Source organism: Vicugna pacos, chromosome 17 (assembly GCF_048564905.1).
Source record: "Vicugna pacos chromosome 17, VicPac4, whole genome shotgun sequence".
Classification (NCBI taxonomy): domain Eukaryota; kingdom Metazoa; phylum Chordata; class Mammalia; order Artiodactyla; family Camelidae; genus Vicugna; species Vicugna pacos.
Window position 1 is genome coordinate 22,307,260 of NC_133003.1, and position 20,663 is coordinate 22,327,922.

At 57.3% G+C, this 20,663-nt stretch overlaps 2 protein-coding genes across 6 annotated transcripts in view; both read left to right on the forward strand.

Moving 5' to 3' along the window:
• Positions 1 to 11,360, forward strand: part of SEMA3F (semaphorin 3F) — a 28,714-nt gene extending 17,354 nt beyond the window's left edge. The window contains exons 3-19 of one of the 5 annotated variants that reach the window (XM_072941305.1): positions 352 to 512; positions 611 to 673; positions 785 to 904; positions 1,616 to 1,708; positions 3,273 to 3,366; positions 4,694 to 4,813; positions 5,025 to 5,164; positions 5,290 to 5,404; positions 5,547 to 5,616; positions 5,782 to 5,926; positions 6,789 to 7,011; positions 7,626 to 7,714; positions 7,846 to 7,887; positions 8,073 to 8,230; positions 8,416 to 8,483; positions 8,735 to 8,868; positions 9,654 to 9,904. In XM_072941305.1, coding sequence (XP_072797406.1) covers positions 352 to 512; positions 611 to 673; positions 785 to 904; positions 1,616 to 1,708; positions 3,273 to 3,366; positions 4,694 to 4,813; positions 5,025 to 5,164; positions 5,290 to 5,404; positions 5,547 to 5,616; positions 5,782 to 5,926; positions 6,789 to 7,011; positions 7,626 to 7,714; positions 7,846 to 7,887; positions 8,073 to 8,230; positions 8,416 to 8,483; positions 8,735 to 8,868; positions 9,654 to 9,752 — 1,934 coding nt within the window. In that variant the 3' untranslated portion in view covers positions 9,753 to 9,904. Of the gene's footprint in view, positions 1 to 292; positions 513 to 610; positions 674 to 784; positions 905 to 1,615; positions 1,709 to 3,272; positions 3,367 to 4,693; positions 4,814 to 5,024; positions 5,165 to 5,289; positions 5,405 to 5,546; positions 5,617 to 5,781; positions 5,927 to 6,788; positions 7,012 to 7,625; positions 7,715 to 7,845; positions 7,888 to 8,072; positions 8,231 to 8,415; positions 8,484 to 8,734; positions 8,869 to 9,562 lie in introns of all 5 variants that reach the window. The other 4 variants (XM_072941301.1, XM_072941304.1, XM_072941303.1 and 1 more) reach the window with 4 other exon arrangements.
• Positions 11,361 to 13,172: 1,812 nt separating this feature from the next.
• Positions 13,173 to 18,166, forward strand: GNAT1 (G protein subunit alpha transducin 1). The gene is made up of 9 exons (XM_006196329.3): positions 13,173 to 13,409; positions 14,685 to 14,727; positions 14,847 to 14,988; positions 15,080 to 15,237; positions 15,326 to 15,454; positions 15,685 to 15,814; positions 16,077 to 16,230; positions 16,342 to 16,533; positions 16,897 to 18,166. Exons 1-8 carry the CDS (start codon positions 13,304 to 13,306, stop codon positions 16,530 to 16,532), a joined length of 1,053 nt encoding a protein of 350 aa, XP_006196391.1. The 5' UTR covers positions 13,173 to 13,303; the 3' UTR covers position 16,533; positions 16,897 to 18,166.
• The last annotated feature ends 2,497 nt before the right edge of the window (positions 18,167 to 20,663 follow it).

Consider the following 20,663-nt stretch of genomic DNA (forward strand, 5'->3'; position numbering starts at 1 on the left):
AGCTGGCCCCACCCTGAGCTTGGGAGCATTAACCCCTAGCCAAGCAAAGAGTCTTTGATGCCATCACGTGCCCTGGCCTGCACCCCCTGCCCTTTCACTGGGACCCGGAGACTGACTGGGCTGCTGATGAATCAGGGCCCTGGCTTTGGGTGTGGTTCCTTCCCTGGCCTGCCCATCTGTCCCACTTTCTTCTCCCAGGATGTCATGGACTAGAGAGGGAACCAAGTAGGCCCTGGAGGAGAAGATGGGGGTGTAAGAGGACCATGTGGTGAGGGTCCCCTCTCCATCAAAGCAGGGTATGGCCGGATGGTCTCCAAGTGCCCTCACTGCTGCCCTGCCCTCCGCCCACAGAGCTGAAGGCTACAGGCACAGCCCACTTCTTTAACTTTCTGCTCAACACGACGGACTACCGAATCCTGCTCAAGGACGAGGACCACGACCGCATGTACGTGGGCAGCAAGGACTACGTGCTGTCCCTGGACCTGCACGACATCAACCGGGAGCCCCTCATTGTAAGAGGCAGCCCAGATGTGGGGCAGGGGGTGAGGGACACGGACTCCAGGGCTTGGGGCTCTGTCCAGCAGTGCCCTCTGACCCCTGTATCTGGCAGATCCATTGGGCAGCCTCCCCACAGCGCATCGAGGAGTGCGTACTGTCAGGCAAGGATGGCAATGTGAGTGCAGTGGGAGCCACAGATGGAGGGAGTGGGGGGACGGGGACCCCAGGAAGGCAGTAGGGCCAGGCAGGCATCTGGGCATTTCCTTGGCTTTCCCTCTGGTCCCAGGGTGAATGCGGGAACTTCGTCAGGCTCATCCAGCCCTGGAACCGAACACACCTGTACGTGTGTGGGACAGGCGCCTACAACCCCATGTGCACCTATGTAAACCGCGGCCGCCGGGCCCAGGTAAGCCCTGCTCCCTCGGTTCTGTGCTGCCCCCACTGGTAGCTACCTTCCAGTGTTCTGATGGGAGAATGGGCTTGAGCCCCAGCCCTGCCACTTCTCAGCCCTGTGACCTTGGGTGAGTGACTTCTTTCACCTCTCAGAGCCTCAGTTTCCTCACATGAAAATGGGGCTAATAGCTACCTTTCTCACAGGTCGGTGTGAGGAGGAGGCAGTGAGCTAACGTTCTCAAAGCTCTTAGCCCTGTGCCTGGCATGTAGTAAGCGCTCGCTCCATATGTTGCAACAGTTCCCTTGGCTATGCCTGTGGACCGTGCCCCTGCAGCCAAGCCAGAGGGCCTGGCGGGGGCCTCAGCGTCAGGAGGCTGGACGCCTGGGTCAGCTTCTGCTACACGGCCGGAGGGAGAGCTGCCCTTTCCTCAGCTCTGCCCCGCCCTGCCCGCTTCTGCCCTTCTCCATTTCCATGTGGGCATGTGTGTGCGCTGGTATGACCTTGTAGGGCATGTGTGAGAGCGATTGGACCTCAGGGGCCCAGGTGTGTGCAGGCGTGCACCAGCTGTGGGTATGTGTTCACACACAGGTGCGTCTATGTACTCTGGGGGCCCATGTGCTCCTGTGTGTTCCTGGCATGTGTGGTGTGAGAGGCTGGCAGCCCGAGCCCGCTCCCCCAGCCCCTGCCACCCCTGCCTCTAACCCCTATTCCTCGTCTTCTCAGGCCACACCCTGGACTCAGATGCAGGTGGTCAGAGGCCGAGGCAGCAGAGCCACGGATGGTGCCCTCCACCCGACGCCCACAGCCCCACGCCAGGTGGGCCTCATCCCTCCAGGCCCTTGCCAGGCAGCACTGCCTCTGAACTGAACTCACCCTAGGCCTGGCCTCCCAGGAACCTGCACCCCAGGCCAGCCTCCCCAGGGTCTTCCGACTGTCTCTGTGCATCCCTCCACCCCTTCCCCTGCAGTGCCCTCAGACTCTGAAGGCATTCCCGGTTGGATTCATGTCAGCCTCAGTGTGACCCCTGCAGGCAAGAAATCACGAAGCCACCAGGTGGGGAAGACAGGAGCCCTGGGGACAGCCATGCCCTCAGGACACTTGTGTGTAGACATGTGTGAGCACACACCAACACACGCTTTGGCACAAGTGCTCTCCAACCCACATGTTACTTAGCACCCAGAGTGGGAACCTGGCTGTCAGGTGTCCACACCCCATGCCTCCCCTGGGTCACGAGTTAACACAGGGTCCTGCACACTCCCATGCTTGGAGCTCTCTTCCCCAAGGGTGGGAAGGGCAGAGCTGCGTGTCTACCAGATATGACCTGGGACAGGGCCGAGGGAGCCTGAGCTGGGGAGGGAGGTGGCTGGGGCTGGGCCGGGGCGGGCAGGGTGGCCGGGGCTGCCGATGAGTGATAGAGCAAGTGGTCACTTGAGCTTGTGTGTCTGCCGCAGGGAGTGCTGAAAGGTGGGACCACTCAGACTCTGTATGTGTGCGTCCAGGGTGTGAACAGTGGGTCCCGTGTGTTGGCAGTGATGCGTGCCGAGCTGTGTGTGCAGCCCCATGTGTGCAGGAAGTCATGTGTGCAGAGTGTAACTGGAATCAGGCCTGTGTATACCTTCCCATCACCATCCCTGTCACCTGCTGCCACCTCCCTCTTGCCTCTGTGCCTCTCTTCTTTCCCTCCCTTTCCCTTCTCATGAGCTTATCCTGGTCCCAGTGCCTTCACCAAGCATCTTCACCTTCCTCCTAGCATCTTCAGGGCTGGGCTGGAAGGATAGGGAGCTTTGTGAATTCTGTGTGGTCTGGGCTGGACCCCTCAACTCCTGGCTCCCTGCGGAGACATGTGGAGCTGGGGGCTCTGCTGGGGGATGGAAAGAAGGCCCTGGCCTATTAATCTGTCCTGAGGACCACAGGTAGGGCACAAAGCCCAACAACACAATAACTCAGAGCCCTCAGGCCTGGTGGGGCCTAATGGCAAAGAACAGGACCCCCAGCCCTTTCCAGTACCCCCTACCCTGTTCAGGTTGGCAACTCCTTTGTGCTCAAAGAATTGTGCCTCTGTGGCCCAAGGGGGCCCTGGCCAGAGTCTTCCTGAGCAAGTTGGTGTGGAGGGGCTTCAGTCCCTATAAACCCACCCCATGTCCCTCTCATGGTCCCCAAAGCAGAGCCCTCTGAGACCTGGACCAGGAAGTACCTCCTTTGGAACCTGCAGTGCGACCCTCCCCTGGAAACCTGGCTAGACAGAGTTAAAACCCAAGGAGAGCTGGGGAGTGAAGCAGGGTGTCCCTGGGGGCTCACTCTCCGCCTGGGAGCCTGGTGACCCAGCTCTTCCTGGCCGTGGGATGGTTTGGACAATGCTGAGCCCCTCTCTACCCTGCAGGATTACATCTTCTACCTGGAGCCTGAGAGACTCGAGTCAGGGAAGGGCAAGTGTCCGTACGACCCCAAGCTGGACACAGCCTCGGCCCTCATCAGTGAGTGCCCCTACCCTACCCTGGTTCTACTGCCTAAAGGTGTGGCCGCTGCCTCTACAGTGGGGAGTGTGGCACCACTTACCCCAGTGCAGAGACCATGAGATCACCATCTGAACCCTCTGCAATGTGCCCCCACCTGACAAGGGGAGGGGTACACACCAGACCCCAGTGTGAGCTAAGGGGCAGAGACGAGGTGCTATAAGCCTCCATCCAGACCCTCAGATGGGGGAGGGCTTGAGGGCCTGGATTCTACCCCGAAATCCACAGTGTGCTCCATGCAAAGGCCAGAACTGTCCAGGCCGGAGACCGCCTAGAAGAGAAGAACGGCTGAGTCTGCGCTGGGGGGGTGATGTAAGGGGTGGTCCCATTGCATGTTCTTGGATTGTCTGGGGTGCTGGGAGAGGCCCACAAGGAAGCACCAATGGAGAGTCCTGGCCCTGTGGCCAACTTGGGGAGTTTGTTTCTGGTATGGCCAAGTGTCTGGGAGAGTTGGGAGAATGTTCTCTGAGGAGGAGTCCTGCCTGGGGTCTCAGGAGGAGCTGCTACCCCTGCCCTAGGTGGGATGAGCCCCACTGCTGACCCTGGTCCCCGCACTCTGCCTAGTTTCTGATTTCCTAACCCAGTCTGCCTCTCAGAGCAGCTGCTGGGCAGTGTGCCACCTCCCAGCCTAGGAAAGGCAGAGGGTGGGCATTATCCTCCCCGTCTTGGTGAGTGAGGTCCTAGCCTGATGGCAGAGCCCAGGGAGTCTGAAGGGGGAAGACAGGGCCTGCCCTGCTGGAGCCAGTGCAATTGTTAAATTTTCAGATATTTTGTGGGCCAACTGTTAAACTCAGCTATTATTAAAAAGTAAATTATATAAGTGTACAATTTAATAAATTATTTGAAAAACAAAGGTAAAAATACTCAAAACTCATTACTTCCTAATGATTTTACTACATTTTATTGTTATCAGTGTTCTTGAGATTATTGGCATCTATGGTCTCCACAGGGTAGAAATACTAGACGGTGGTTTTGGCAGCTCTTCCCAACCTCTTTCCGTAGCTCTTCCCAACCTCACTTTCGGTGACCTCAGATTAGTATCTTGAAATCAGCCATGGCAGGAGTATTTACACCACAGAAATTGGCTCTGGCTACTAATCAGAGCCAATTGATGCTAATCCCAGTCCTCCCAGAGCCAGTTGTTCAACGTTTACCAGCACCCCACTGGTGAAAGAGGGTGCCCTGGAGAACCTGAGGGAAAGATGAGACCCTGCCCCAGAGGTCGTCTGTGCTGTGCAGCGACCTTAGCCAAGGGCGTCCCCTGACTGACCCACTGGGCCACCCGCAGACGAGGAGCTGTACGCGGGTGTGTACATCGACTTCATGGGCACTGACGCAGCCATCTTCCGCACACTTGGAAAGCAGACGGCCATGCGCACCGACCAGTACAACTCCCGGTGGCTCAATGGTGAGTGCAGCCCAGGAGACCTCCGCGGCCGCCTGCCTGGGATGCGGCGGGGAGATCATCAAGAAACACTCGTGAGGGGATTTTCGGCCCTTGACGGCTGGGGCGGGAGTAGTTTCTTATCTGAGAAAGAGTTGGGAGTGTTCCTGTATCTGGCTGGGGAAAGAGGCCTTGTCTGGGGAGTCTCGCCCAGCTGACCCCTGCCCACCTGCAGACCCTTCATTCATCCACGCTGAGCTCATCCCGGACAGCGCGGAGCGCAACGACGACAAGCTCTACTTCTTCTTCCGCGAGCGGTCGGCGGAGGCGCCACAGAGCCCCGCCGTGTACGCCCGCATCGGGCGGATCTGCCTGGTACGCACTGGCGGGGCCGCTTGCCACCCTCTCTCCAGGCCCAGTCCTGGCTCTGTTAGCCCGGCGCCAGCTGAGTCTGTGGGGTGAGCGAGCAATTCTGACCTGTCCCTGCCCCCACCCCCTAGAACGATGATGGAGGTCACTGCTGCTTGGTCAACAAGTGGAGCACATTCCTGAAGGCGCGGCTGGTCTGCTCCGTGCCTGGCGATGATGGCATCGAGACTCACTTCGACGAGCTCCGTGAGCAACCGGCAGGCGGGAGGGGTCCTGTGGCTATGAGGGGGGATGGCGGCTGGATGGGTGGTCCCCTGGGCAGGAGTGGGCAGGGCCTTGGGGCTCCTGGCCAAGGTACCCTCACAGCACCGTCTCCCTCTGTCTCCAGAGGATGTGTTTGTCCAGCAGACCCAGGATGTGAGGAACCCAGTCATTTATGCTGTCTTTACGTCCTCGGGGTGAGGCTGGGGTCGGGGCAGGCAGTGGTAAGGTGTGGCTGGGTTGGGAGGCTATGACTTGTGCAGGACCCCATCCTGGTGGTGAGCCATGGGTCAGGGCAGGCTGGGGAGGGGCCCTGGGCCAAGGGTCTGCCCTACCCGCAGCAGCACCTGCCCTGCCCACAGCTCCGTGTTCCGAGGCTCTGCCGTGTGTGTCTACTCCATGGCTGACATTCGCATGGTCTTCAATGGGCCCTTTGCCCACAAGGAGGGCCCCAACTACCAGTGGATGCCCTTCTCAGGGAAGATGCCCTACCCACGGCCCGGCACGGTGAGGACCTCACTTACTCCCATTTCCCTTTCCGCTCTTACTATGAGGCCTGCCGTAGGTCAGATCCTCTGCAGACCCAGGCCCCATCATCATGACACTCACAGCCAAGTGGGAGAGGTGGCCCATATACACGTATAAACTCACCAGTTACCCTCAATAAAGCTGCAGTTAGAATAAAGCTCACCAAAAAATCCTCCATCGTTTACACACAGTGTCAGGCTGTGAAAGAACCCAGATGGGATCCTGAAACAAAGGTGGTGGGCTGGGTGTGGCAGGCTGCTCTGGGGGTGAAAGTTGTAGGGAAGAGTCTTCAAGGCAAAAGCTGGGAGGCAGGCTGAAAGTGGGGGTGGGTGGAAGCCCCTGCAGCTGTGGGAGGCGATTCACCTGATCTTGGTGTGACAAGAGCCAGTGCAGGAGTCTAAACAGGAGAGCAGCGTGATCTGATCATGTGCCCAGGGTGTTAAAGGAGCTCAGGGCCTGCAGTCCTGCTGAGTAGGGGTGGGGTGGGGGGAGGGGGCCGGAAGAACAGCTAGAGAGGAAGGAGACAAGTGGGTGGGGATGAGCATCTAGAAAGGCCTTGGTAGGCTCTACCAAATGCTGCCACAAGGTCATGGCACATGAGGCCGGGGACATGGCCTTGGGACTTGGCCATGTGGGACCTTGGACCTTGGCTGGAGCAGAACCTGCAGAGAGGTTGGACATAGGGCAAGAGTCTGGATGGGGTTTCAGAGGAGCAGAGCATGGGGGCAGGTGGGGACAGACAGACAGACAGACAGACAGATCAGAGACCTCTTCTGAAGTGAATGGGTCCAGCAGGCCCCACCCAGGTGGCCTGGGCCTAACGCTCATCACCTGCCCGCAGTGCCCTGGCGGAACCTTCACACCATCCATGAAGTCCACCAAGGACTACCCTGATGAAGTGATCAACTTCATGCGCAGCCACCCACTCATGTACCAGGCCGTGTACCCTCTGCAGCGGCGGCCCCTGGTGGTCCGCACAGGCGCTCCCTACCGTCTCACCACTGTCGCCGTGGACCAGGTGGATGCAGCCGATGGGCGCTATGAGGTGCTTTTCCTGGGCACAGGTACCCACTGCTGCTCCCGGCCCCTCCCACGCTGGGCCCACTGGGTGGAGGGTGCTGATCCAGGGGCTGGGACTACCCTGGTCAGGGGTTGGTCGGGGTTGTCAAGGTCAACTCTGCCATCTTTATCCTCTGGAGCTTTCACTATGACCAGGACAACTGAGAGCAGGGGTGGGGAAACCCCATTCCCACCCCATCCCTGGTGGCCAGGACTGGGTGCCTGGGGACTCATGTGAGCAGGAAAAGGGGGAAGATGGCAGATGCCTCCAGGATACATGGGTCCAAATACTGACACACATGCTCTTGTGTGCACACACCAAGTGCCCCCGCTGCTGTTCAGTAGCCCTCAACACAGAAGAAAACCTCCAACATCCCATTCTCAGCTTCCCAGAATGAGGGCTTGGGGTCGGAAGGCTGGACTCTAGCTGAAACTCCCCTTTATCCTGGGCCAGCCCCTCAGACCCCTTCCCCTCTTCTGGGACAACTCTTCATCCTTGGTACAGAACTCCTGCTCCACTGCCCCTGGGGGTTTGGGCCCTGGTGGGGGAAGGGGCTGAGGCTGGTGCCCCTTCCCCAGCATCCTCAGCCCTACTGAGGCCTTGCCTGGCCCGTTCCAGACCGCGGGACAGTGCAGAAGGTGATTGTGCTGCCTAAAGATGACCAGGAGATGGAAGAGCTCATGCTAGAGGAGGTGGAGGTCTTCAAGGTGGGTGTGACACCACCCAGTCCTGTCCTCCTCACTCTGGCCTTCCTTGGTACCAGCTCCTGACCTCAGACCTCCTGGTTAGGACAGAGAGGGGTCCCTAGGGTCATGAGCTGATGCCTATCTTCTTCTAGGACCCAGCACCCGTTAAGACCATGACCATCTCTTCCAAGAGGGTGAGTTTTAGCGAGGTGGGCTGGGGATGGGGATGGAGCCTGCTTCCCCTTGGGGTCATCCCGTTGGCACAGAGGTGGGTCCGCCCTGAGGCACAGAACAGGAAAGGGAGCAGCCTGGCCCAGCTGGCTCCCTAGGAGGGCTGGCTGTGGGGAGGGAACTGACAAGCCCCTACCCCTGCCCACAGCAACAGCTATACGTGGCCTCAGCTGTGGGCGTCACACACCTGAGCCTGCACCGCTGCCAGGCATATGGGGCTGCCTGCGCCGATTGCTGCCTCGCCCGGGACCCCTACTGCGCCTGGGATGGCCAGGCCTGTTCCCGCTACACAGCATCCTCTAAGAGGTGTGGACCCCCAGACCCTTGGAATTTTGGCCATGGCCCTGTCCTGGAGGTTTGGAAGTGGATGTGATATAACCCTGAGAGACTATGGATGAGATATCCTACCCTGGTGTTTTGAGGGTAGAGGGACCTACGGGGAGGGGGCAAGCTTTCTTTGGAATACTCCTTCAGGAGCTATCTTCATCCAGGCGGAGCCGCCGGCAGGACGTCCGGCATGGGAACCCTATCAGGCAGTGCCGTGGATTCAACTCCAACGGTGAGTGTGCTGTGTCTCACCACTGGGCACTCCTTGGCGTGGAGCTGCCCACGGGCCCCTGCTAGAAGGCTTCTTCCGTGGTCCGTGGGGGTGAGGGGATGAGAGGGGTTTTGGAGAAGCGATATCCCTAGCCACCCCCCTCATGGCACATCCCTGCCTGTTTGGGTGGGTGTCCCTGTATATGCTCCTTGCCAGCCTGCAGTCTGCCCAGAGGCTGGGCTGCTTTCACGCAGAACTCTCTTGCTCCACAGCCAACAAGAACGCTGTGGAGTCTGTGCAGTACGGCGTGGCGGGGAGCGCAGCCTTCCTTGAGTGCCAGCCCCGCTCACCCCAGGCCACTGTTAAGTGGCTGTTCCAGCGAGATCCCAGTGACCGGCGCCGTGAGGTGATTTCCCGTGCCCCGTAGTCCTTACCATGGCTGCGGGAGTCCCTTATACAATAGAAATTCCACGTGGGTGAAAGGTGGTAGAGGAACCCATCTAGGGCACCCCTCATCCTAAGAAAGGCCTTCCATGCTCCCTTTCCTACACGAAAATCATTTGGGTGAATCCAGTTATATGGAAACTCTGTGAGGTTTCCATATTATATGGAAACCATTTGTAGGCATGCCCATTTATCTGAAAATTCCAGATGTGTATTCCATTGGAAGTATATCAGTGTGGTAACATTGTAGGGAAACGTCACATGGGTGAGCTCCAGCACATGGAAATTCTGTGGGGCAGCCCTCATATTACAGAAATACCTCCTAGGCAATCCCTTCTTGTGTCCAAGTTCTGCAAGGGTGTCCCAATATCTATTTATTCTCATTAAATAGAAATTGTGTGTATGCTCCAGAATTCTCTCATTGTACAGAACCCCCTAAGGGTCATTCCTCCCTAAACGGAAGTGCATGTATTACTCAGATGTTATGTGCCTTATTCAGATGTTATGTGGCAAATTCATGGGGGCTTTTCTTGGTATATGGAAATTCCACATGGGTGCTCCTATATTGGGTGGCCGAAAAGGTGGTCTGATCTGGGAGCTGGCTGGGGCAGCAGGGTGGTCACGCCACCCCTGAGCCCCACTCCCTGCCGCTGCAGATTCGTGCAGAGGACCGCTTCCTGCGCACAGAGCAGGGCTTGCTGCTTCGTGCCCTGCAGCTTGGTGATCGAGGGCTCTACTCCTGTACAGCCACCGAGAACAATTTCAAGCATGTCATCACACGGGTACAGCTGCATGTCCTGGGCCGAGATGCCGTCCATGCTGCCCTCTTCCCACCGCCAGTTGTGAGCGTCCCACCGCCCCCAGGCGCCGGCCTCCCAACACCCCCTTACCAGGAGCTGGCCCAGCTGCTGGCCCAGCCGGAAGTGGGCCTCATCCACCAGTACTGCCAGGGCTACTGGCGCCACGTGCCTCCCAGCCCCAGGGAGGCCCCGGGGGCACCCAGGCCTCCTGAACCCCAGGACCAGAAAAAGCCCCGGAACCGCCGCCACCACCCGCCGGACACATGAGGCCTGCTGTCAGCCCTGCAATGGGCCAGCCTAGCCCTTGTCCCTTTTAATATAAAAGATATATATATATATATATAAAATATCTATATTCTATACACACCCTGCCCCTGCAAAGACAGTATTTATTGGTGGGTTGTAAATAGTCTGCCTCAGCGGCAGCATCGTCCAAAACTTAGACCCATGCTGGTCAGAGATGACAGAAAATGGAGCCCACCTAACCAGCCCCAGCCAGTTGGCAGGGCCAGGCCAGGACCACAGTCCCCAGGCTCAGCTGGGAGTCTACCTGCTCAACAGCCACTGCCAGGATCTGCCGGACACGGGGAGGGAGCGAGCTCTACCTGGATGGGGCATGGACTGGACACCTCTGCCAGTGTGTGCTGTCAGCCTGCGCCGTCGGCATAGACGTGGATGCGAGGACTGTTTTGGAGACTGGGGGTGGGGGGTGGGGGCTCAGATGTACTCAGAGAAGGGAAGACGGGGCCGTCACAGGATGCCAGCCCCTGCCTGGGAGAGGGGCACTCAGTCAAGGCCAGCCCCTTCCTGGGTATTTATTTATTGGGGACAGGAGGAGAGGAGCCCTACCTGGGTGGGGCAGCACCTCCAGTCCCCCTCCCTCCCTGTCTGGCTACTCTACCTCCTCTTTTTGTCTGTGCCACCGTGATGGGACTGGGAGGAGAGCAGAGGGGCCAGGTGTGGGCAGGGCTGAGGGGGAAGGGAGCCATGATGGAGGCCTGGGGCCAGTAGGGGCTCCCAGGGCTCCCTTCTGCCTACCACTTCAGATGATGGGTGTAAATAGCTCTGAAGGGCAGTTGGGTAGGTGGGTGGGGGCTCCTGGTGGCCCTCTGCTGCCCAGGCCACACCTTTCCTGGGGTTCCATCGTGCTAATAAACACTGGCTCTGGGATTAGACTTTGGCTTTCTCCTTGGCAGAGGAGGGAGGATGGGGTTCAGCCCACACCCAAGTTCTGTCTCTTCTGTTCCCTCCCCCGACAATGTGGCCTGGCTACCAGTCCCCCCACGATATCTTCTGCAAGCCCAGCTTCTATTCGCTCATTCAGTGGTTTGATCATTTGTTCACACCACTTTCTCACCTGGCTTTGTGTCCCACAGGACACTAAGGACTCAGAATTGGCAAGACAAAGCCATAGCCTTCACAGTTCAGTGGTCTCTGCCCTGAGAATCAGCAGAATTCCCATGCTTCCTGCCTCCTTCTAGCCAGCTCTCAGCAGAGGGACCAGCAGGAGCAAATGTCCAGAGGTCAGGAAGACCAGGAGAGGTGGAATCTGCTAGAGGGGAAGAGGTGGGGCTATGGGCCCTGGGCCAAATGGAATTTAAGCCCTGGCAGGGGAATTTAAGAGCCGGAAGGCTCATGGATCCATCAGGGCTTAGGGCCATACCTGGCAGGCAAGGGGAACCAGGTGGGGACTGGGAGGCAGTGGAATGGTCCCCTTTTAAATAAACCCAATATGTAGAAACCAGGTTTTTGTTGGTTTAACAAACCTAAGCTCCTGTACCACCCCAAACCTTTGGGCAATGTGTAGGGGGCTTCAGAGACCCCCTCCCAAACCTCTCGGGCCCACTTACAACATAGTTGGAAGGCAGGCAGAGGATGAATGGAACGTGAAGTCTCAAAGTGGCACAAATTGTCTGTTGCTCCTGGACAGATACCCCCACACCCAACAGGGTATATGTTGAAGCCACAGCTCATGGAGCTGGTATCCACTTCCCACACATTTAGGGACAGTCTTCAATGCTCAATATCTGGGGCCCTGGCACCCCTTTGTGGTCTCTTAGGTCGGCAAAAGAGTTGAGTACTAAGGCAGCCAGACTTCCGAGGAGTCCAGCCAGGTGGCTCAGGGAGGTGGGTAGCAAATCTCCAGAGGTGGGAACTCAACACTACATGCTCAGTTGAACCCCTTACAGCAGCACACCCGGCCCCATCTGAACCCACACACAGACCTCAGATCCCAGAGCTGAGTCAGGTGTGCCCTAGAGATACTTGTAGGCAGGTCCCAGCGCCCCACCAGGAGACAGAAGAGCAGGGCAGATGAGCCCCACTCCTCCATGCCCCTGGGAGCGCCAGACCTGCTCTGGGACTCAGGTTCCCCATCTGACAACAGGCCTGCAGGACATCCCCTGGAAGAGCCTGGTCACCTCTGCAGATCAGAGACTGTTACACTCAAGTACAAGTGTACACAGAGGCACAGGCACATGCAAGCATGCACACATACAGGCAGATACGTGCATAGATGTTCATGCATACAGACACACTGACATACGCACAGGCAAACGCAGGCAAGAGCACACTAATGTGCATTGCATGTTCAGGGACTTATACATTCATGCACACATGCATATGTTAACCCAGATAAGCACAGCGAAGTCCACATACAAACACTTGCACATGAAGAGAAATACACAAAAGTATATCCACACACACACACACACAGGTAAACAAGCAGGTAAGCATAGACACAACACACAGGCACATGTGTACACACAATATACACAAACGTGTCATGTCACTGCCTTGCTCGGTGCCAGTAAAGGACAGATGTACACACCCAGTACAGGTAGCAGACATGCACGCCCACCCAAGTCCGTTGGAATCATAGAGGCATGTAGAAGCCTTGCCCAGCTGAGACCAGCCTTCAGTACAGGGCATACGTGATGTCCACCTTTACCTCTTGACTCCCTGTGAAGCATGGAGCCCTGGTCCAGAATCACTCAGCCCTTCTCAACCACCTCCTGCTGTGTGACCCTCTGAGCCTTCACTTCCTCTTCAGTAAAATGGGGTTAAAGATGGGGGGCACCCATCCCCTATGGCCGGTAAGGAGCAGTTTTGAGCCCAGTGCTGGGCTGGGCTTCTCCTCCTTCTCCCTGCTGCCAGGCCCACCCCCCACTTCTCCCACCCCCGGACTTGAGGCCCTATCCTCCCCTTTCTGAGCCTGGACCCAGGTCTCCCTGCTCTGGAGCAGGGGCTGGACTGACTTCAGGGTCTCTCTCAGAGGGTTTGGGGAGCAGTGTAGAGGGGGTGCAGAGTCAGCAGTTGAGGGATTGGGGCCATGCCAGCCCGATTAGAAGGGCTGGGGGCTGAGCTGGATTCACCTGTCCTTGTCTCTGATTGGCTCTTGGGTACCCACAACCCTCAAATCCCCCTAAGCAGCCCCAACAGGGCTTGCCCAGGTCTGTGGACAGCCAGTTGATTGCCAGTTCTGGGATCAGAAGGGTGTCCGGGGAGGCCAGAGGCTGGCCTGAGCCTGGCTCTGGGGAGCCCCTCCATCCAGAAGAGCCAACTGACCACCTTGTTCCTTCGCCTCCTGCTGGGATCATGGGGGCTGGGGCCAGCGCTGAGGAGAAGCACTCAAGGGAGCTGGAAAAGAAGCTGAAAGAAGATGCGGAGAAGGATGCTCGAACCGTGAAACTGCTGCTTCTGGGTAGGGGTGTGGGCCCAGGTGGGGCCACTGCCACCAGTCAGAGGCCTAGGGGTAGGCAGGTGGCCCTTTTCTGAAGCAGGGGTGATTTGGGAAACAGAATGAGCCTGTAACCGGGCAGGGAACAGAGTGGGAGCCCTGGCCAAGCAGAGTCAGGTCTGACAGGTGATACCTTGGCTTCCTAAGGTTGGGGATCCCCCAGAACCCCTCTCCGGAGAGCCCAGCCTCAGGCGACCTCCCCTTCTAAGCAGTGTGTGCCAACCATGCTTTTGTAGAGGTGTATGTATGAGGCACACTTTTGCCCTGGTTGGGCTCCCTCAAACTCTAGCCTTTGGCTTGATGGATCTGCGGGGCAGAGCTTAGAAACCAGGGGCCTCCTTGGGAGGCTCCCTTGGGAAGGAGAAAATCACAGTTCTGAATGAGCAGCAACTAGGACCACCTAGATCCAAGGACAATGGCCCTCAGTTTCCAGGGCTTTACTGTTGGAAAATCTGCGGAGCAGCTAAAGAGGGTAGAGGGATAGTAAGACCCAGTGGGGAACAGATAAAGCCATGTCCATGGTCCCCTGGGTAGTGAGGGGAGATGGTGCAGATCCAGTGCCTCAAGGCCACTGCCTCCCTCCAAGTGGAAGAAAGAGCTGCTTTGAGAGGGAATTGCAGGCTCTACCCAGGCTCTCCGGTGTCCAGTCAGAAGCTGGATGAGGGCAGAGGGGCCAAGCTAGAGTACCCCAGGAAAGACAGAAAGGCTAAGCCGGAAATCTCATTAACTGTGCCCAACGCCCACACGAGAGTAGGCTCAGAGGGGCTGTCAGCTCTGTCCTCTCCCCAACCCAAAGACACTAATTCCTTCTGAGCCTCTAGGAGACACACCCTCCCACCCGAGGTGAAAAGCAGGGGTTGACCTGGCTCAAATAATCCCTGCATGCAGTACCAGAATTTTCCACAAGGTGGCGCTCCAGATTTTCTTTATTTTGGTCTCAGGCTACTAACGACTGCGGTATACCAGTCTTGGAGGCTCCCCAGCACAGTTGGATTCCCCTCGTCAGCCCCTTTCTGTCACCCTTGACATTTACAAACGTTTTTCTGCCTGGGTGCCAGTACTTTATTTTGGAGGGTGGGGGGAAGACAGGTGGAACTGTTTTGGGGGTTGGGCTAGTGCTCTGGGTCCCCTAGCCATCTTGCAGACCTTGGTTTTTTGTGGGCTTTTTTTTTTTTTTTTTTTGATGGGGTAAAGGAGTGGTGCGGTCAGCGTGGCTCTGAGGCAGGGCTTCCATTTCAGGTGCCGGTGAGTCCGGGAAGAGCACCATTGTCAAGCAGATGAAGTGAGTGCCTCTGCCCTATGGAGGCCCCTGGGGGCCCCTGGGGGTGGGCATACGCAAGCACGGGGTCTGTCCTACCCCAGCTACCCAAGATAAGCTGACCCAACTCCTCCCGCCCGTAGGATCATCCATCAGGATGGGTACTCGCTGGAAGAGTGCCTCGAGTTCATTGCCATCATCTATGGCAATACGCTGCAGTCTATCCTGGCCATAGTGCGTGCCATGACCACACTGAACATCCAGTATGGAGACTCTGCGCGTCAGGTGTGCCAAGAGGCGGGTTCAACAGGGCCTCTGGGGACTCGAGGCACGAGGCTGGGCCCAAGTCACTACCAACCACTCCCCCTTCCCCCAGGACGATGCCCGGAAGCTGATGCACATGGCGGACACCATCGAGGAGGGCACGATGCCCAAGGAGATGTCAGACATCATCCAGCGGCTGTGGAAGGACTCGGGTATCCAGGCCTGTTTTGAGCGTGCCTCGGAGTACCAGCTCAACGACTCTGCGGGCTAGTGAGAGCGCAGGCCGGGTGCAGGGGTGTGGGCGGGGCCCTGACACACCCATCCACGCAACCCTACCCACACCCGGGGTCTTTCGCAGCTACCTCTCGGACCTGGAGCGCCTGGTAACCCCAGGCTACGTGCCCACTGAACAAGACGTGCTGCGCTCGCGTGTCAAGACTACGGGTATCATTGAGACACAGTTCTCCTTCAAGGACCTCAACTTCCGGTATGACCCCGTGCCCTCGCTCTGTCTCTGGGGGCCTGCCTACAAGTTCACCGCCTGAGGCCCAGTGGCTAGAGACCCTGCCCCTTCTCAGACACCCCGCCTACAGAAAGGCCCGGCCCTGCTGGATGCCAGTCCCATCTGGGTGCCTCCCAGCTAGCATTAGGAGGGGATGCCTGTGGGTGCGTCCAGTGGGCTCGATGGCGCAGGTTAAGATCCCCATGGCTCTGCAGAATGTTCGATGTGGGCGGGCAGCGCTCGGAGCGCAAGAAGTGGATCCACTGCTTCGAAGGTGTGACCTGCATCATTTTCATCGCGGCGCTGAGCGCTTACGACATGGTGCTGGTGGAGGATGATGAAGTGGTGAGTGTCCAGTAGGGCCTGAGCGTTAAAGCCAGGAAGTGGACAGCGGAAAGCGGAGACGGCCTTGTAGGCGCGAATGTCCCAGAGCGGTCTGAAGGAGGAAACTAGGCAACCTGCAGCTCCGCTCAGGGGGGCTAAATGGGAGGCAGTCTTGGAGCTGTCCTGGAGGGCGGGGAGGCCTCAGAGCCCAGAGAGCAGGGATCGGCCAGGTAGGGGTGGCGGCCGCTGCTCTCCGGTGCCCGACAGCCTCTGCCCTCCTCAGAACCGCATGCACGAGAGCCTGCACCTTTTCAACAGCATCTGCAACCACCGCTACTTCGCTACCACGTCCATCGTGCTCTTCCTCAACAAGAAGGACGTTTTCTTTGAGAAGATCAAAAAGGCTCATCTCAGCATCTGCTTCCCCGACTATAACGGTGAGACCCTCAATCTGCTGCTAGGCGGTGCCCCCACCCCACTATCTCAGCCAGCTCTCCTCCCACCGCAGGAAGGATCTGGGGCAGAGTGAGAGCCATCTTTCCCGCCAGGGCCTAACACATATGAGGACGCCGGCAACTACATCAAAGTGCAGTTCCTCGAGCTCAACATGAGACGCGACGTGAAGGAGATCTATTCTCACATGACATGCGCCACCGACACACAGAACGTCAAGTTTGTCTTCGACGCCGTCACTGACATCATCATCAAGGAGAACCTCAAAGACTGTGGCCTCTTCTGAGGTGGCTCTTCCTCGCGGGCCAGGACGCTCCCCTGTCGTCGTGCCCCTTAATCCCAATACTCCAAGCCTCATTCCCAGCTTGCCACCCCATCTCTCAACAGCAGGCCCATACCCAGCTTTCCAGAGCCACTCTACTTGTCTGTAGTCTGGCCCCCAACTCCCAGACCCCACTGCTACCAGGCTCCACCCCACTGCCACTGGCCCCTACCCTCTGCTCACAAGCCCCACCCAATCAATCCCTTTTGACCCCTCCACAACCCTCCAGGTACTACTGCTTCCAAGCCCACCTTCCTGCCGCTCTCAGCCTAAACCCAATTATTTTAGTGCTTAATAATGTTGACTCTGCTCCTTTTTCTCTTCACAGGTACCAGAACTCATGCGTACCCCTGAGATTCTGTAGACCTAGCCGCCTTGTAGCCCTGGTCCACAGGACCCAATCTGCCCCCAGGACTCCTGGGCCCCAGGCTATGGCCCCACCAGCCACAGACCCAAAGCCCTGAGCCCCGCTAGCCTTGAGGCCCTAACCCTCCCCCATGGCTCCCAGGACTGCCAGGTCTCCCGGAGCCTGGCACCCCCACCCCTAGTGCTGCCCTTCACGGCCTGGCTGCACTGGCCTCCACAACCCACCATAGCCAGCCTCAGCTAGAAACAAGCAGCACTTGGGGCAGCTAGAGCTCATGGTGACTCAGCAGTGTCCAACTGACCAATCTCCTGTGGCTCTCCTGCTCCAGGAGGTCCATGATTCACCTGGTGGGTCTGGGTTCAGCAAACAGCCCTCCCTCCCAGAGTTTCATAAAGGGCAGTAGGGCAGGCAGGAAACCCTCCTCCACGCAGTCCTGCTGCTTACCATCAGCCCATTCTAGCCTTACCACCTCCATGTGACAAGTCTGACACCTGCCTACCCAGTGGCTAGTGACTGCCCCGCCCAGCAGCTTCAGGGGTCCAAAGTCCAAGCCAGCTGTGGCCTGTGTAGATTGAACATAGATGAATTAGTGAGTAGGGGCAGGCCTGGGAGCCCCTGGGTGCCAGGCGTATATTCAAGCTGGACCCTTCCCCACATACCCTGACCTCCTCCCCCACAGGCTCTGCCCCTTTCATCCTCGGACACTGAATTCATAGCCTACCTCATCCACCCACCCACAGCACTCCAGGCTGGCTAGCCAAGGGGATGATCTATTGAGGGAGGGTACTGTTGACACCGCTGTGGCCAATGGTCAAACTGTCCTGAGGGGTGGCTGGGAGCAGAGTCCGGGTCCCATCGATCAGTCCGAGACAGAGGATTTGAGACAGGAAGGAGGCCCAGGTTGTGCCCAGAGGAGTCTACCTCAGGTTGGGTCACAAGCAAACTCAGGTGGCCCTCCTGTCCCTGCCAGCAGTTTCTCTCACCCTTCCCATTAAGGGCCCATTCCCCGGTGGGAGAAACTGAGGGCCATGCCTGAGCCAACAGGGACAAATCCCATGTCCCCACAGCCCTCCTCCTTACTTCCCCATCAAGCACTGAGTCCTTGCTGATGCCCACGGGCCAGGGCCTGTGCTGCACAAGGACAAGGAGTTCCTGTCTAGCAAGGCCAGGGCATAATTCGCACTCCCTTCAGCTAGATGCACAGACTCAGCAATAAACCTTTGCATCAGGCCCCAGCTGTCCTTTCTTACGGGGAGGGGGAGAGCATTCATTATCACGACTCATGGGCATTTATTAAGTGCACAGTGCCGGCTGGACATAAGTGGGAAGATGGTCCCTTCCAGAGAGAGGCACCTGACCTGACTTGGCAGGGGCACTCTTGGGGCATGGGATCAACTTGTGCCTCTTGAGAGGGGTTGAGGAGTCGTGGGAAACATTCACAGGGACGGTCTTGTATCAAGAGGGGATTGCGAGGTGGAAGCTCATTCCAGCAGAGGCAGTAGGGTGTAGAAGGCCCAGGATCATGGGCTTGTGGGCCATGAGTGTTCAATGGAGCGGGAGCGAGGAAGGGGAGGTGGCGTGGGGAGACAGTGGGCAGGTGCCAAGTGCCAGCCTGAGGGCCTGTGCTTCCTGCAGAAGATGATGGGTCCAGGAAGCCCTCGAAGCTAGGACATAATTGCAGGGCCAGGAGTGAGGCTCTCACTTCAGCTGCAAAATTTAGGGTGGTGTTGAAAGATTCAGTAATTTAGATAGATATTACTGAAGTATTTTAAAAATCAAAATTACTACCAAAAAAATCCATGATGAACAAAATATCCAAATTTTAAATAAAGATCCAAGTGAGCCCTGGAGAGCCATCTTGGATCCTGAAGCAAAAGGAAAAATGTCCAACCCTATATATGTTTTTATGCAGTTTTAAAGGTTAATTTTTTTTAACAGAACATTAGAGGAAAAAACATTGAAAAAAATTGAAAGTAGTTATATGAAAACTCACAACATGACTTTAAGCTTAATTATTTTATTTCTACCAAAAACAAAATTTATAATATTATTTTCCTGGCTTGAATGGAAATAAAATCTTCAATGATATTTTCCAAATCTGCTTCTAGAAAAAAAAGTCATTAAAAATTTTCATAAAAACACATGTATAGGGGCACACATTTTTCCTGGGGGCGGGGCATGGGGAAGAGAGGAGAGAGGATGGGGCTATGGGATCCCTGAGGAAGAGACTTATGTCCTCATTCCCCATGGGGCCAGTATCAGCAAGGAATGGGACTCAGTGACAGGGGTCTGGATCTGTGCATGTGATGCCTCCACCGAGCTGGGATTACAGAGGATTGTTGAAGGGACTGAGTTTTCTGGGCCGGTGGCCACTTGGGGGAGATGTCCAAAAGTAAGACAGATCCTTGCGGCTGGGCTGAAGGTAGCAAATGGGCAGCATCCTCAATGTCCAGGTGGAGAGTGGCGCTGTGAGCCTAAGGGGGCTGGAAGGGGAGAGTGAGGGTACTCAGGCCTGTGCACAGACTGGGGGAGACACGGGATGGGTTAGGGAGCCCAGGACACGTGGTCAGCCAAGGTGGTGCTGTTCAGAGGCCTGAGGGGAGCATGGGTCTCAGGCCAGTATTTCAGGACCTCCACTGGATGGTTTGGGGCCTGGCTGAGTTAGGGTTATTCATCCCTACTCAGGACCCTCTGCCCAGTTTACTGGTGAGAGGTGGCGCAGGTGAGAGTGATGGAGAGATTTTAGAGGGAGGCTCAAGGCAGAAGATGGTGGCCTTGAGGAGCTGGAGCTGGCAGGCTTGAGACGTAGGAAGCTGTCAGGAGAGGTGGGCTACTGGGGTCTTCCGCGAAGCCACTGTGTCTTGCAAGGAAAGTAATGATCTCCCCAGCCTTCTCTGGGGAAGGGACAGAGAGAAGGTCAAACACTAGGCAGAGGCTGGACTCCACGCTCCAGTGAGTCCCTTTCCAAGTGTGGTTCTGATCCCAGGGACTGGGATTAAAGACCAACATTCTTGGACCCCATGTACTAGGGACGCTGCCTGGCCTCAAGCTGCCCTGTCTATGGGCAGCAAGGATCATAGGGTTGCCTCGGAGTCTCCCGGCCCAAAGCCTCCCCAGCCCCAATCACCACACTGGTATAATTACAGCATAAGGAGCAGGATCAATGGATGCCCAATGCCTGATTCACAGTCCAGGGTGGAGGATCAGAGAGAACTGGCCCAGAGTTGGCCCAGCGGCAGCCACACCCTAGTCTTGGAGGTGAGGGGTGTTTACTGTGGTCACCTCCAGCCACTAACTTCCCTGCCTGACCTCAGCCTCCAGGTGGGGATCTTCTCGGCCTTCAACTCTGGCTCTGGTGGGACTGACCTGGCCTGGCCACCGACCAGAAATTAGACAGGCCTGGCGGATGGTTAATGCTGCTGATGTCAGGACCTGGTCGGGTGGCCCTGGGGGCTTGAGCCCTCCCCATAGGCAGTGGCATGGCCCATGTGCCCTGGGCTCATTAAGCTGCTTCAGTGGCCACAGAAGCTGGGGGCCAGCTCTCAGGAGAGAAAAGGAGGGCCCTCTGGGACGGGGGGCCAGGCTTCAGCCAAGAGGTCACCAGCAGTTCTGGGGACACAGGCCAGGGGAGAACTAGACAAGAGGGCTTGCCTGTGGGTCCCCTTTCTACTTCCATACCTCTAAACCTCTGCTCATGCGGAGAGGAGCCTCCCAGATACCAAACTGGG